The following is a 14,750-nucleotide window of genomic DNA, read 5'->3' as shown; positions in this document are numbered from 1 at the left end:
TGTGCTTCACCCTATGGATCATATCAGCAAAGTGCTTGTTGCTAACGTTAGCATAATAGTTTAATACCAACATTGTTTGAAATGCCGATCACATCTAACCAAATCATGAATCCAACTTCATTCCACCGCGTCTTAGTGACTTGTGGACAATAAAACAAAGTTAGAGCAGAATGTTTCAAGTAGAAGGCCCAATGCCTTCACTCTGGTCTGCCACTGACGTTACAACGCTTGTTGCCTGATTAGCCAAAATGGCTTTCTGGCCTTAGTCTCAAAGCTAGCCACAGCTAGCTGCACACAGTGTCTCACCAAGCAGAAGAGGTTGGAGTGGCAGTCCTCCAAACTGGCCCCGTTCGGTACAAAGCACGAACTCATCCTGCTTTTCAGTGTGGGGCCGTCACGTTAAAATCCATCGTCTCAATGAATGCGAGGAGTAATCTCTTGTTTCGCCCAAGTTGCTCCGCCGCCTCACGCTATTTCACGGCGATCACCCGGCTCAGCGCTGCCAGCCCGGTGGCTACATGGAGCTAGCTTCGGGCTAATAGACAACTTCTACCGGTGCTGGCCACGGATCATTTAATAACCCCGACTACAGCCAAGAGAGCGAACAGAAAACCGTAAGGTTTAGGCTCTACGATTCATAAATCTAATTTGAAGTGTATTGTCTGATCGGGTGAGCAGTCAGCTTGTTGTTGCACAGCCACAGCGTCCGATGGACAATGTTAATATGGCATGGACAGGCTAATGTTCACCCGGAGAGCTGCAAAGTGGTGTGCGAGACAAAAATACAAGATCGCATAGGTAACAAACACTGCAACTCTACAGCATAGTGCCCAGGGAGCTAACGTGCTAGCTAGCCGATCCGAAACAATTTCAAAGCAAAGGAACTCTCCTCCTCCCCTCCCCCTGATCGCTGTTAGCCTGCTAGCCCCAGAGCTAACATACCGAAGAGCCGACGCTAGCCAGCCCAATAAAACCTTTAGCCACACCGCCCTCCCATGTTCCGAAACGATCACAATCCGGTGACATGGTTAAAAAAGATCCTTAAAATGAATTCGCCACGGATTTCGCGAGATTACTTATCGGCTACTTCAATCTCACTGATCCGTGGGTCCTGCAGATTTCCATTATTTCAATTCATGGATTGAATTCTTTAATGGCGGCCAGGAGGACAACTCTGCCTCTCGAGTCCTATTGGCCAATCCGTCCTGATGGGGGCGTGGCCTGGCGTCTAGTGGCTCCATGACTTCACAGCTATATTAAACAAGAGACAAGGCAGTATCTGTCATTTAAATCATATCACTCTCTAAACCTGTTTCGTGTGTGACAGGTGAAACACTCTGCTGCCCTGGTGCTTCTGTTGTTCGGCAAGCGAGGTGTTTTGTCTGTGTTTTTAGGACAAATAAAAGCAGTCAAACTCATAAAGTTGGCAGTTTATTTTGAATCATTGAATAAGATGAATATGTGTGAGCCGATCTGAAATATATATCTTTGATTTTTCAAGTCTTATGAGCGGATAGCGGGTATTTCTAAGTCAAATCTTAAAATGAATTCCAGAAGTTCCAAAATATTTATTTCCAAAAAAGACCACTATCATCCAGCCTGTGTAATAAGGATATACAATTCAATTTTGTTATCATCAATTGATAACACAATTGTTACGCTTCAATATTATAGAAGCGTCATATGAGCAGTCTAATTGAGAATGACTGGACCTAATTGATGATATTGCCATGAGATTGCCCCATATGACCTTTACATCATTGTCACAAAAGATAACCCTGGGAACATATATAAAACCCAGTTTTAGAATAAATGAAAATATAAAAATAAGTATCAGAAGAATATGATTATTTGTTGTGTCAACCCATACCCACAGGGCGGAGACAATTACAAAGCGTTATGATTATTTGCGTCCTACTGATAGGTCGAACCCAGATGGGCGGAGCCACGGAGGAACGTCAACAACATGCCGGGAACTGAGAGCCGCGCAGACGGACAGCCACAGGAAGCAATCCATGACATAGATGAACCAAACATTGTGTCTTTAATATCACATTTCGCTGATGACAATCTGACTATTGTGCGGGTATGAACTAGGATCCAGCGACCACGTGTACAATATTAGATCGCCATTATTGTGTTGCTATACTTGCGATAGCAATATGAGCTGCTTCTGTAACCTTCCTTTACATGTTCATTTTTCCATATATACGTTTAGAAATGTACTTATATCCGGACCTAACTGGCCCAACTCTTCTTAAAAACGCAATGTATTGCAGCCTCACCAATAATGCAACGTTTGGATTTGACCTATTTTATTCATTTTAAATCTCTAGCGTGTTATGAAGTTGATAGTAAGATACCGTCTATTTACATAATGACTGCTTCCCTATCTGTATTTCACACAGAACCTCAGCACTGGCCTGGCCCTTGCTGGTGTTTTAGTTATAGCAAGGAGTATCAAACTGGTAAGGTCTCGACTCTTGACTGACATTTACTATTTATTTACCTTTCAAACATTTAGCAGCTGACACTTTAATTCAAAGTAACAAACTGTGATTTCAGGTACATGACATCAGGTACTGGATAGTAGTCACATAGCTAGACTCAAGGCTGCATAGAGATAGAGATGGGGAACTTGAATCAAGTCCCTATGCTGAGTTCGAACACTCCGAGCCACTACTCTGTCCTGCCCCTAGCTAGCCTGACACTTGTCTAAGCTGCTAAATCAGATGGTAGACCGGATAAAACAAACCCAGGAGCAGAAGTCTTTAATTATGTGGCTTGTTTACTCCCGTAGGTGCTCATTTAAATGAAGCAAAGTAAACCCAACCCAAACCTGGAGTTCCCAGCAGATTATGTTAACAATACATTTGCGAAAAAGATACAAATGTTTTCTTTGCAGGCAAGGCAAGGCATCTTTATTTATAAAGCACTTTTCATATACGAGGCAGACTCAAAGTGCTTCACATAGAAACATCGTCATACAATAAAATGAAATAATAAAATGAAATGGTTAAGTAAAAGAAATCAAGGGCAATGTAACAAATATTTACAATGTAGAAAGTGCTATGTGTTTAACATTTAACAGAAAGCTAAGGTAAACATTAGGGGTGGGAATCTCTTGGCACCTCACCATTCGATTCGATTCCGATTATGAGGTCAACGATTCGATTCTGAAGCGATTATCGATGCATCTCGATGCAACAATTTTTTTACGTACATTTCCATGCGTGATTTTCAAAAATATTTATATACATCTGGGTTTGCTACTCAGAGTTTGCTAATCACTTCCTACTTTTGTGATGATCATTAAAGACATCAACAGATGAATTAACTTATCTTATATTTCATAAGAGAGAAAGCTTTTTTCACAAATATGACTTTCTATGAACAATGCAATAATCAATGCCGCTTGCATTATAACACAATATGAAAGCATGCAAAAAATAGGTTTCAGTTGTATTTTCTTTCTGATCTTTCTTTTCTATGTCATTATAGGAAAAGCAGCTCTTGAATTAGAGTTCTTGTGTCTGGCTGTGAGTTTGCACGCATGCTATGCGTAGTTCGAATCGCAATCGTGTCAAGACAAATCAGATTTGCCAATACACACTGAAGATAAAATCAATGATTTTAAAATTGAAAAAAAAAAAAATATATATATATTTTTTTTTTTTCCGATTATTAATTTATCTGCATCGAGACAGATTTGTACTAGCGAGAATCGCGATGCATCGAAGAATCGATTATTTTTCTCACCCCTAGTAAACATACAATAAAATGATGCAATAAAGTAAAATAGATGCGTAAAAAAAGAAAGAAATAGAAAACAAGCATTGTAAATGAAGTAAACGTATATATATTTATGTCTACCCCGTTTAAAAAAATATATTTAGTGTCTGACAACTGAGAGACTTCTGCACGTTGCTTTTCTGTCTTCCTCTTTTCTCTACATCAGACCAGCAAGTTTGGAGCGGTGGCTGAGATCCCGGTTCACTTCATCAGGGGTAACGTCAGCCTGCGAGGGCGAGTCCGCACTGTTTCAGACCACGGCCTGGAAATAGAGCACATCCCCGTCGTGCTTCCCATCCTATCGCGCCTGCTTTCCAAACGTAAGGACCCACTGGGCGGTACCGCCACATCTGTTCATCCTCTCTTTATCCATGGGAATTAGAGATTTTCCGATACCGTTTTTTTCCTTCCCGATACCGATTCCTGATTTTGAGTTTCGGCCAATACAGAGTATATACCGAAACCGCATCTAGCATCGTAACTACTAATAGCACTTGATCTTATTGAAGGGTTCTCTTACGAGGACAGCAGTGTATAGTCGGTTAATTTACTGTCTACACATTTTTTTCAGAACTACATCATTTCCATTTATAATCTATACTTATAATAATACATTTGTATTCTTGTAGTAAGAAAGGAGCAGTCTTGATAGGTCGATGGCACGTCGGTTGGAGATGACGCATATCCCATTCCGACTTTCCAACTCTGACCGTTAACGAACACCACACATAGAATTCAAAATAGAAGTCTCAAAAGCACACACCTTCTGTACCCTCTGGCCTCCACACACGACTAGACACACAGCAGTAGGCTCTGTTTTTTGAAGATCTAATTTAGGGTACAACATTAATAATCCTGCAGAGTTGACGCACAGAATAAGGTTGCTTCTACCCTATGTTATCATGATGACGGTATTGCGTAGTCAGCACTTATCCTTACTTGTCCTTTAGTGTAGCTATAGAGCTATACCTAAGGTGATAAAAATGTATTTATATATTTTAAGTTGACGTATGAGCCAATTAGACACTTTAAAGCAGCTAGGTAATCAAATGTAGGCACGCTGTGTGTGTACTGTTCAAGTACTTTATCGGAATGCTGCATCATCACCAACACTTTGAGGCATTTGCAATTAAATTGTCACCTCAAATGTGTGTGTGTGTGTGTCTGTGTGTCTGTGTGACATTCAACTTGTATTCAGCATATAGCTGGCGAGCTGTGTCCCTGGTAAATTCTGGTTCTTAGTTACTGGTTACCGTTTTGAAATCCCTGTCGTTCTGCATGTATGAATGTCTAACCGACTTGATTTGCAGGCGGTTAGGCATCACCACACACACACACACACACACACCCACAGCACACACACCACAACTAATAACCCTTTTTACGTGATCCTGTCCAGGTGTGTTTTCTTCTTCTCTGGCGGTGCGTCTGGCGGGGGTGGAGCCCACAGCTGAGGGGCAGCTCTGGCTGCGGAGACACCTGGCCCCCGCCCAGGTCGTCTGGTTCAAACTGATCAGCAGAGAGGATCACGTACTCCACTGTCTGGTGTCCCATAGCAAGGTCAGAAAATAGCTGTGTGTGTGTGTGTGTGTGTGTGTGTGTGTGTGTGTGTGTGTGTGTGTGTGTGTGTGTGTGTGTGTGTGTGTGTGTGTGTGTGTGTGTGTGTGTGTGTGTGTGTGTGTGTGTGTGTGTGTGTGAGAGAGACTAATAACATTAATATACAGTTAATACAACATAGTATTATTTTTTGTGTTTGTTGATTTTTCTTATGAACCATTTGATGTAGCCAAAGGCACTTTTCCTCTCCTGGACAAAAAAGTCTATTGTACGCTATTCTACAAGAATGGTTTAACAAGCAAGCAACATGTTTTCCGTGATTTGATTCGGTATTTCTCCAGCAGGGGGCGTTCTGGAGCCTCTGTGTGAACGAGGAGTTGCTCCGGCTGGGCCTGGCCCGCACCGTCCCGCTGTTTGGAGTGGCCCCGGGCTCCCGTCTCTATTGGCGTCTCTACAGGAGGCTGCTGAGGGCCGAGTTCAAGGCAGAGAAGAAGGGCCTGGGACTGTGGAAGGAGGCGGGTTTCTGGGAGAGAGCCTCCGACTCTGTCAGGTACAACAGGCTGATCAGCGCTGTGAAGAGACTCTTCGGGAGAACGTGATTGGTTAAGGGAGCGAGTGACACGTCGCGAGGAGAGATCTTTTTTTTTTTTTTCAATTCCGTTTTTCTTCAAAGCGTCTCCTCAAGAATGGGGAAATCAATCATTGAAGAAATCTACATATTTCTGTATTTTTTTTAACCGTTTTTTCGATTCTTGAGTGGCATTCTGTATTAACAGAATACACCGTGTTTCCCAGAATGTATTCTGTGAATATCTAACGATTACCTGTTGTGTCTCATCTTTCATTCATGACAATTCCACCATGCTACCAAATCTGTCCAGAAGGCTTAGATTGTGGCAGTAGCTCTCATGGCTCAGTACAAATGTTGTGGTTGAGAACCCAGCTCTCTTCCACTTCCTCTGTTAAACCTCATCGCTAAGACTCTGTGCTCAGTGACCTGCATCTCCTCTGTGTGTAGGTGTACTAATGTGTGAGTGTGAATGTGTGTGTGAGATTGTGTGACGTAACCCCCCTCCCCGACTCAACCACTATCAACAATGGAGAGGAGTTGTATTTAAATGGTGTTGAAATGAAGGGGGTTCACCAGACCCTCTTTGAGACCGCCGTTGCTATAGGAACAAGTCTGAAAGACAAAGCGTGTCAAAGGCTGGGCCCCATAATGGCCGCCCTCAAACCCCATGGGAGTCTTATTTATATATATGTATATATATATATGTATATATATATATATACATATATATATATATATATATATAGGTGGGGATGGGTGTGTGTGTGTGTGTGTGTGTGTGTGTGTGTGTGTGTGTGTGTGTGTGTGTGTGTTAGAGGGGGTCCTTTTCCCAGTATGGACTCATAAAGAGCTCCATTTGATCTAATTGGACAAAAATATCAAAGCACTTAGTCCCTAAATCACTGGGGACAATAGAGAGCATCTGGGCGGTGACCCTAATAAACCAAAGAGCAACTGTTTCGTACCAAACCCCTGTGTTATCGTGGGCTATTATTCTGTTATGCTTGTGAACAATGAAGAAAAGAAATCCCTAAATAAAACAAAACGAAAACAAAGATGTCAACTGGTCCCAAAATAAACACCCTGGCAACCGACGGCAGTTAACATCCTGTGTTGTACTTGATATTCATTCATATTTCCCGCACACTTCACTGAGTGCTGCCTCTGCCCTAGTCCCCACACACTGCCGCTGGGGGCCGGGCCGAGGGGAAGCATGGGTTCTTCAGCGGAGTCAGACAGCGAAAGTTGAGCTTTGTCAATCCAACGGGGCGCAGGGAGATTAGCGGAGGGGGGTGGGGGCGCTGGGAGCTCGGCGAGGGGGATGAAAGGGGATTTTGGGGTCTGTTCACAAAGAGGAGGGAGGAGGAGTCCCAGGGGCAGGAGATGGGAGGGAGGGAGAGGAGGGGGAGGAGGAGGGTGGATCAGCGAGCCTTTCTTTTGTTGTGTTAATGTTACTAGCAGTTGCCACTGCCAGGCTGGCTCCTGATTGGTGGGAGGGTTTAAATTGTAAGGTGCACGCAGGGCCGCTGATGGCTGGTACTTGCAGACTTTGAACTGTCACTGGAGGCTGGGTGGGAGGGAAAACGTGGAGGAGGAGGAGGCTGGCACGGCCTGGACTCAACCGCTGTACTCTGGTCTACACAGAGTCGACTCTTAGGATGTCAAAGTGCTTCTGTGTTAATGTGAAAACATTTTAATCTGGTCCCTGACATTTCATTAACATGAGTCTGTGAAGCAAGCTTCATTATAAAACAATGAATGTTATAATTTAGCTAAAACACAAAGGATACAGCCAGATACACAGCAAACTATAAAGTACAAAAAACAACTATTAATACACTCTCCTACTACAGTGGTACATTAATAATAGAGTGTCCTTGAAGGCAGTGAATAAGTACACCTCACACATCTTGGCAAGAGGTGTGAGGTGTACTTATTCACAAGACGGTCTTGCATAATTAAAAGTAGCCCGTGGAGCTGAACATGGAAGCAGTCCGCTCCACTCCGGCTCCGGCCCGGGTTTCACGCCCAGCCGCTGGTCCCACGCTGCCAGCACCCGTTTGAAAAAAGAAGGGCCTGTGGCCGTAGGTAGCAGCCCACACCAGTAGTGTAGTGAGGTTGGCCACTCTGGGTGAGAGTCATCTATCACTGACTGACTCAGTGCTCCATGGCATGGCAGGCAGCACGCTGAAGCAGGACTGTTTCTGTGTACGGGACGATACTTTGTCAGCTGCTTTCTCATTCTGAAGGACATTTTAAGAAAAAGTAAGTTTTATTTTTTTATTTTTTTATGATGTAGAAAAGGATGCTTTTGCTTCCTGTGTTTGTTGTGTGGTGTTTGCTGTTGTTTTGTGTGAGTGTGCGGGTTTGTGGAGTCGTGGTATTGTCTCAGCAGGGGTGCACATGTGCTTGTAGGAAGTGGGTCCCTGCCCATGATGACTCTGCAAAGAGTAAACATTGGCAAACTCAATACTATTAACACCATTGTATGAATTCAAACACACTTCACCCATTGGGATAATAAGATGCTCATACAGACTTTGTGAATGCAATTGTAGTTCAAAAGTCAAAGTAAAGTAGTTAAAATAATTCTGCTAGATTTGGGCCATAGCACTGGATACTCTGCATTATATTACGTTTGAGGAATCCCATCCCGACTGTGTGCTGAACAAGAGAGATTTGCAGCAGAACAGCAGCAGTTCGGGGGAATAACAAAGGCCATTCTAACACTCAGCTGGCAGCCCAGAGAGAGAAAGAGACAGCAGACACTGCCCCAACAAATAGCAGCTCCTTAGCTCCTTGTATATTCACATTAGAGGTGAGTGCGTGTGTCTCTCTATCACTGTGTAGGTGTGTGGTGGTCTGTGTGCGTGTGTGTGTGTGTGTGTGTGTATGTGTTTGGCCTTGTGTATGTTTGTGTATCTGCTTCTGTGTGTGTGTGTGTGTGTGTGTGTGTGTGTGTGTGTGTGTGTGTGTGTGGCTGGCCTCGTGTGTGTGTTGCCGTGTGTATGCGTGTGTCAGTGTGCGCCCAAGGACTTGTGTTTGTCAGTGTGTGTCAGTGTGCGCCCAAGCGCTTGTGTGTGTGTGTGTGTGTGTGTGTGTTTCTGGCTGTGTATGTGTGTGTATCTGTTTGTGTAAGTGTGTGTGTGTGTGTGTGTGTGGCTGGCCTTGTGTGTGTGTGTTGCCGTGTGTCTGCGTGTGTCCGTGTGCGCCCAAGCACTTGTGTGTGTCAGTGTGCGCCCAAGCGCTTGTGTGTGCGTGTGTGTGTGTGTGTGTTGCTGGCTGTGTGTGTGTGTGTCTGTGTGTGTGCCCCAAAGCGCTTGTGAGTGAGTGTGTGCATTTGTGTGTGCGTGTGTGTGACCGAGAGAGAATGGCAGTGAGGGCAGCAGAGATGAGAGCAGGGCCACTCGGAGACGTGTGAGCCCTCATACAAAGGTAGCGCTCTCCGTGCCGAGCCGGCCGTTACCTAAAGCAGCTGTAAGGAACAGGGGAGCGCTTCCTTTGTCAGGCTGAGGTAGAAACACTGCGTCGAGGCTCATAAACCCAAACTGTCAGGCAAATACACTGTTACACACACACAGACACACACACACACACTCTGGCTCATCTTACAAAGAGGCCTGTATTCGGTTGGTAGTATTCACTGTGACGAGCGGTCCCAATACAGGTTCATAGGTAAGAAAGGGTGATTGTCTTCCTCTGTAAGTGTGTGTGTGTGCTTGTGTGTGTGTATGTGTGCACCTGCATGCATGTGTGTGTGAGTCTCTGGACCTGTGTGTGTGTGTGTGTGTGTGTGTGTGTGTGTGTGTGTGTGTGTGTGTGTGTGTGTGTGTGTGTGTGTGTGTGTGTGTGTGTGTGTGTGTGTGTGTGTGTGTGTGTGTGTGTGAACGGAGCATGTGTTTCTGTGTGTTTCTGTGTGGGTGTGTGTGTGTGTGTGTGTGTGTGTGAGAGTGTGTGTGTGTGTTTGTGTGTGACCAGAGCATGTGTTTCTGTGTGGGTGTGTGTGTGTGTGTGTGTAGGAATGCGTGTGGGGTGAAGCGCCTCCCTCGTACCCTGGGCCTGGGGTATTGTACAGTGTATCGGTTGGCCTTCATGGTTCTCTGGGATTGTAGGAGTCGTGGAAACATGAGGCTTTGTTCGCTGTGATCTCGTATAAATAATTGAAGTCTTTCGGAGGAGGAGAAGGAGGAGGCAGTGGGAGTGGACACACTGGCCCCTGTGAAGTGTTTGTGTGTGTGTGTGTGTGTGTGTGTGTGTGTGTGTGTGTGTGTGTGTGTGTGTGTGTGTGTGTGTGTGTGTGTGTGTGTGTGTGTGTGTGTGTGTGTGTGTATGCAAAGTTTGCATAAGTATGTAGACGAAGGTGTGTGTGTGTGTGTGTTTTTTTATCAGTGTGTGTGGATAAACAACACAAGGGCAGATGCTTTGGGCAGAACTTAAGTATTTTATATATATGGTTTATGAACACAGTAAGAAGACCTGTTCAGAAAAACGGTTCCAGATGAATATCATCAAATAACCACTTATTGTATGTGTATACTATTAAGGGCCTCTTTCATAACCACGCCGTCTGACTGGCCTTTAAGTCATGCACTTGTTCCAATCCATCTTGTCATTGTAATTAGCCACTGGACCCTTCTCTATACATTCTGCTCTCCGAACTGAAGTCTACATTGCGTTCCCAATGTGTTTATTCTCCATGACAACACTCAAAACATCCCTCAACCATACTTCTTCCTTGTTTACCAAGAGTCACATGACAGCTCTGTGTTGTTCCAAACTAGACAGGGAAGCTACAGGGATGAGGTGGAGAAGAGACAAGAGTCTGTGCTGGAAATAGATCCAGCAATTGACCCCACAACCTCATCTAGCCCTTAATCCCACACCATAAAACATGACCACCCCTACTCACACACGCACGATCACAGGCACACGGGCACACACACACACACTCACGCACTCTCGCACACACAAACACGCACAAAAGCATTCACACGCATGCACGCCTGCCTGCCGCGCAAACACAAACACAAATTATGCACATTAATCGTCAGACAAGACAAACGTCATTCCTGACTTCAGTCTTTCTGTTTAGACGCACACCTTAATAATTGTTTCTTTGAACCCACATACTTGAGAAAGCAGACGTCATCCACTCTGTTACTCTGTAACTCTCTGTAACTCTTCCATTAACCTCTCACTCACCTTCTAGCACAAGGTTTAGGGAGACACTAAGTCAGCCGTTATTGGCTAATTCAGATGTCACAAGTCCCTAAACACACACAATAAACATTTCCCCAAATGTCAAATACCCGGGCTGAAGAGTTTCTGCAGAGCACTCTTTTGTTGCATGTAACTTTGAAGTTTAATTCAAAAGGAAAGAAGGTCTGAATCAAATAATTATACATGTAAAATAGCAAACTATGCCCGTATGGTTCATTCTATAGCGCGTTTTATCCTGAAATGACACCTGCACTAAAGTGTATAGTGTTTTTTCCCCTCAGCATGTTGAAGTGAAATATGGCAGCACCTAATATAGCTCTGACACACACAGATTCACATCTGAGCATTAAACATGTAAACAATCAAACAACAAGGCACACATTTATCTGTGCCCATGGTGGGCATTGAGAGAGAGGCAGGAGGAAGGCACTAAAAAGAGGAGGAGGAGAAGGAGGAGGAGGAGGAGGAGGAGGAGGAGGAGGAGGAGGAGGAGGCAACAGGAGCGCTGCTCATGCGGACGTGTTCCGCGTCATATCTCTCTGAGCACGCTGGTTATCTACCCGGACATTACAGAGTGACAGATGCTGCCCTCTTTGTTCCTGTGCATCCCGGGAAGACACATGCAATCCCCCAGACACACACACACACACACACACACACACACACACACACACACACACACACACACACACACACACACACACACACACACACACACACACACACACACACACACACACGAGCACACACAGAAAAATGCACACACATGCAGACGAACACACTTGTACAGGCAAACACACACATACACACACACAGACACACACATACACACACACGCACACACACACAGAAACACACACACACACACACACACACACACACACACACACACACACACACACACACACACACACACACACACTGAACTAATTGAATGAGGCCGGTTGGAGTGTTGGAGGAGGCATCGATCACCTCTGACTTATTGAGTTATCTCAAACACCACAGCTGCTACTCCTGAGTGGGATGAAAGCCTTGCTTTACTCTCTCTCTCTCTCTCTCTCTCTCTCTTTCTCTCTCTCTCTCTCCTCTCTCTCCTCACCTCTCTCTCTCGTCCTCTCTCTCTCTCTCTCTCTCTCTCTCTCTCTCTCTCTCTCTCTCTCTCTCTCTCTCCCTCTCCCTCTCCCTCTCTCTCTCGCGCGTGCGCGCTCTCGCTCTCTCTCTATCTGTCTCTCTCTCTCCCATTTATAACCAAATAAATGTATTAATTCATTCAGACTTCCTCTTTCCCTCTTTGACTCATTTCTGTTTGTGTTGTTGCCTACACAGTAGGTTTTTTGCATATTGTACAAATGCAAAAATAGGTTTGTGTGAGTCGTGTGGGCTTGTGTTATGGTGTTTGTTTACCATTAAATATAACATCCTCTGATAACGACGTGGTTAGGCTGCTACACTAGCATGGATGATAATATCTGAAAACATATATTTTAGGATTTAAGTTTATATCCAATCTGGGACCAATAATGAAGATCAGCTGTACATTTCCAATCATCTCACTGATGATTATACTTATATTTAGGGCTATATTAATGCATATCGATCATTAATATAGCCCTAAGTATAAGTTAACTTTTGTGTTGTATTAATACATCCCTGGCAAAATTCCTATTACGGTAAGTTTACATTCCTTCCCATTTACATGAACCAATAGTCCTTTCAAATGTCTTTGCCCTCGTGTAAACACGCTCTTGGAAGTGGCAGTCACAACTCAGAGTGTTCCTCTCAAACCGGATCACTCTGGATCCCCGAAGCTGCTAAACGAGGGTCACCGTCCCTTCAGCCCATCAGCCCATCAGACCACGACGGGCAGGATCCATGGGCTGGAGGTTATGGACCTCACAGGACCCGGTTGGCCTGCTAGGGTTTCACACTGAGCGAGCGACGGGCGGGCTCATGTTACCAAACTCCAGAGCACCACTATGACACCGTACGCATGGTTCATTCATGGAGCCATGCGGGGAGCTGCCTCGTGACGGCTCATTCCCTGGGTCTCTCTTCCGATAGAGATAACATTTGACTATTTAACGGTGGGATTTCTATAGATGACTGGTTTCATGTTTGACCATAACCTGGGGACAAAAGTACATTTCCTTTCAGATTTGTTTAGTAAATATATTTTAGATTTTCGATTAGCATAACTATCACATTTTCTATACCGTATGTACACCATTTGCTGGTATTTGTATATAGAAAATGAGAGGATTGCATGATTAATAAGGTCTAGCAAATGGGCATAACAGCAATGACATTGTCGGATGTCGGTTTGTTCACTTGTATCCCATGATTCCTCAAATGTTTGTACATCACAATAGAGTTTCATTTATGTGTATGAAAGGCAGGGGAAAATACAGACCTTAATCACAGGCTTTCACTGAAGCCCCCTCTCTAATCCCAGTTGTTTGGGAAACAAGCAGTCATTTAGGATATGTAGTTTTGTATTCACTTTGAAGAAGACCCTGATAGTTAAATTCTCTTCATGATGGATAACAGACCACTTCATATAAAGACAGTGTCAAATGTAAAGCAGGACTATAAATCTAGGAGCATAAAGAAAAATAATAGTCTTAAAATGTAATTTGTTTAATTGAAGCATTCTATGAATGACCGTATACTCATACTATTAACTTTGGTGCCTATCCCTTATTTCTAATCCTACATCTTCTAATCTAATCTAACCTCAAGATAGTGGTATGCTATTAAGGCGTGTCCTACACTTTCACGTCCTGCACTTAAATGCACTTACGGGAGGAGATATTTCAAAGTGTTGTTTGAGGTTGGTAAACACCAAACAAGCAGAGCAAACAGTCAGGCTATGAGCATACCAGTACAATCAGAGCACTAAAGAACGGCTTCTCATATCAAACCAGGTCTCTTTCACAAGACTTATGGGGATACGTTTCCATCCATGCGTCCGTACCATCATCATCACTCCTCTTCGTGCCCTGTGAGACATAAGGCTTCAATGAGCACTCTCCATTGCAGTCGGTCCCTGGCAGCATGTTGGGCCTCACCCCAATGCAGGTTCATCTGTTCCAGCTCTTGTGTCACAGTTCTGCGTCCGTATTGGCCATATAATCAGCCAGAACTCTTCTGTTATTTACGGCTCTGTAATCCCACCCTGACGCCAGTCTCGAAGCTGGACGTTTACCGCTTCGTCGACACGGTCACACGGGCGACATCTGGGGAGCAACGTTATAGTCATGAGATATAACACTTTCACCTCTGACTGACCACGGCTTGACCTCTGACCTCTGACCCCGGTGGAGACGGCCACGACTCCTTAAATCAGCGCAGGGCAGACGGTCTACAGAGGCTCCGGGTTCTTCCGGAAACATATTCACCACATGGTGTGCGTCCGTGTCTGAGTCCGCATGTGTGTGTGTGTCTGCATGTGTGTGTGTCTGTCTGTCTGTCTGTCTGTCTGTCTGTCTGTCTGTCTGTCTGTCTGTCTGTCTGTCTGCGTGCTCGTGTGTGTATGTGTGTCTGCGTGTGTGTGTCTGCGCGCTGGTTTGTGTGTGTTTGTCTGTCTGCATGCTGGTGTCTCTGTGTGTGG

The 14,750-nt window shown here is 44.6% G+C and overlaps 3 protein-coding genes across 4 annotated transcripts in view; 2 read left to right on the top strand and 1 right to left on the bottom strand.

The window, feature by feature from the left end:
- The window catches only part of LOC130405802 (mediator of RNA polymerase II transcription subunit 13-like), a 29,017-nt gene extending 27,848 nt beyond the window's left edge, over window positions 1-1,169 (bottom strand). The window contains exon 1 of the mRNA XM_056611034.1: window positions 307-1,169. Within this exon, the coding sequence (XP_056467009.1) occupies window positions 307-372 (66 nt within the window). The 5' untranslated portion in view covers window positions 373-1,169. The remainder of the gene's footprint in view (window positions 1-306) is intronic.
- A 764-nt stretch (window positions 1,170-1,933) lies between these two features.
- c18h3orf33 (c18h3orf33 homolog (H. sapiens)) lies at window positions 1,934-7,025 on the top strand. Of its 2 annotated transcripts, none has more exons than XM_056611384.1 (5): window positions 1,934-2,086; window positions 2,409-2,468; window positions 3,959-4,112; window positions 5,192-5,352; window positions 5,691-7,025. In XM_056611384.1, the coding sequence occupies exons 1-5, from the start codon at window positions 1,967-1,969 to the stop codon at window positions 5,946-5,948; spliced, it is 753 nt and encodes a 250-aa protein (XP_056467359.1). In that variant the 5' UTR covers window positions 1,934-1,966; the 3' UTR covers window positions 5,949-7,025. The 2 variants fall into 2 exon arrangements, with proteins under 2 accessions (XP_056467359.1, XP_056467360.1); XM_056611385.1 differs by having other exon boundaries at window positions 5,694-7,019.
- A 7,169-nt stretch (window positions 7,026-14,194) lies between these two features.
- The window catches only part of LOC130405607 (1-phosphatidylinositol 4,5-bisphosphate phosphodiesterase eta-1-like), a 23,529-nt gene continuing 22,973 nt past the window's right edge, over window positions 14,195-14,750 (top strand). Inside the window, exons 1-2 of the mRNA XM_056610783.1 lie at window positions 14,195-14,240; window positions 14,326-14,388. Of these exons, the coding sequence (XP_056466758.1) occupies window positions 14,195-14,240; window positions 14,326-14,388 (109 nt within the window). The remainder of the gene's footprint in view (window positions 14,241-14,325; window positions 14,389-14,750) is intronic.

This window comes from Gadus chalcogrammus, chromosome 16 (assembly GCF_026213295.1).
Source record: "Gadus chalcogrammus isolate NIFS_2021 chromosome 16, NIFS_Gcha_1.0, whole genome shotgun sequence".
NCBI lineage: Eukaryota > Metazoa > Chordata > Actinopteri > Gadiformes > Gadidae > Gadus > Gadus chalcogrammus.
This window is presented reverse-complemented; position numbering and strand designations above follow the sequence as displayed.

Excerpts from the sequence above, each read along its gene's own strand:
- c18h3orf33 (XM_056611384.1), top strand. The coding sequence starts at position 1,967 with ATGCCGGGAACTGAGAGCCGCGCAGACGGACAGCCACAGGAAGCAATC. Across the intron at positions 2,469-3,958 it reads TAGCAAGGAGTATCAAACTG|ACCAGCAAGTTTGGAGCGGT; the intron begins GTAAGGTCTCGA and ends TCTCTACATCAG. Across the intron at positions 4,113-5,191 it reads ATCGCGCCTGCTTTCCAAAC|GTGTGTTTTCTTCTTCTCTG; the intron begins GTAAGGACCCAC and ends GATCCTGTCCAG.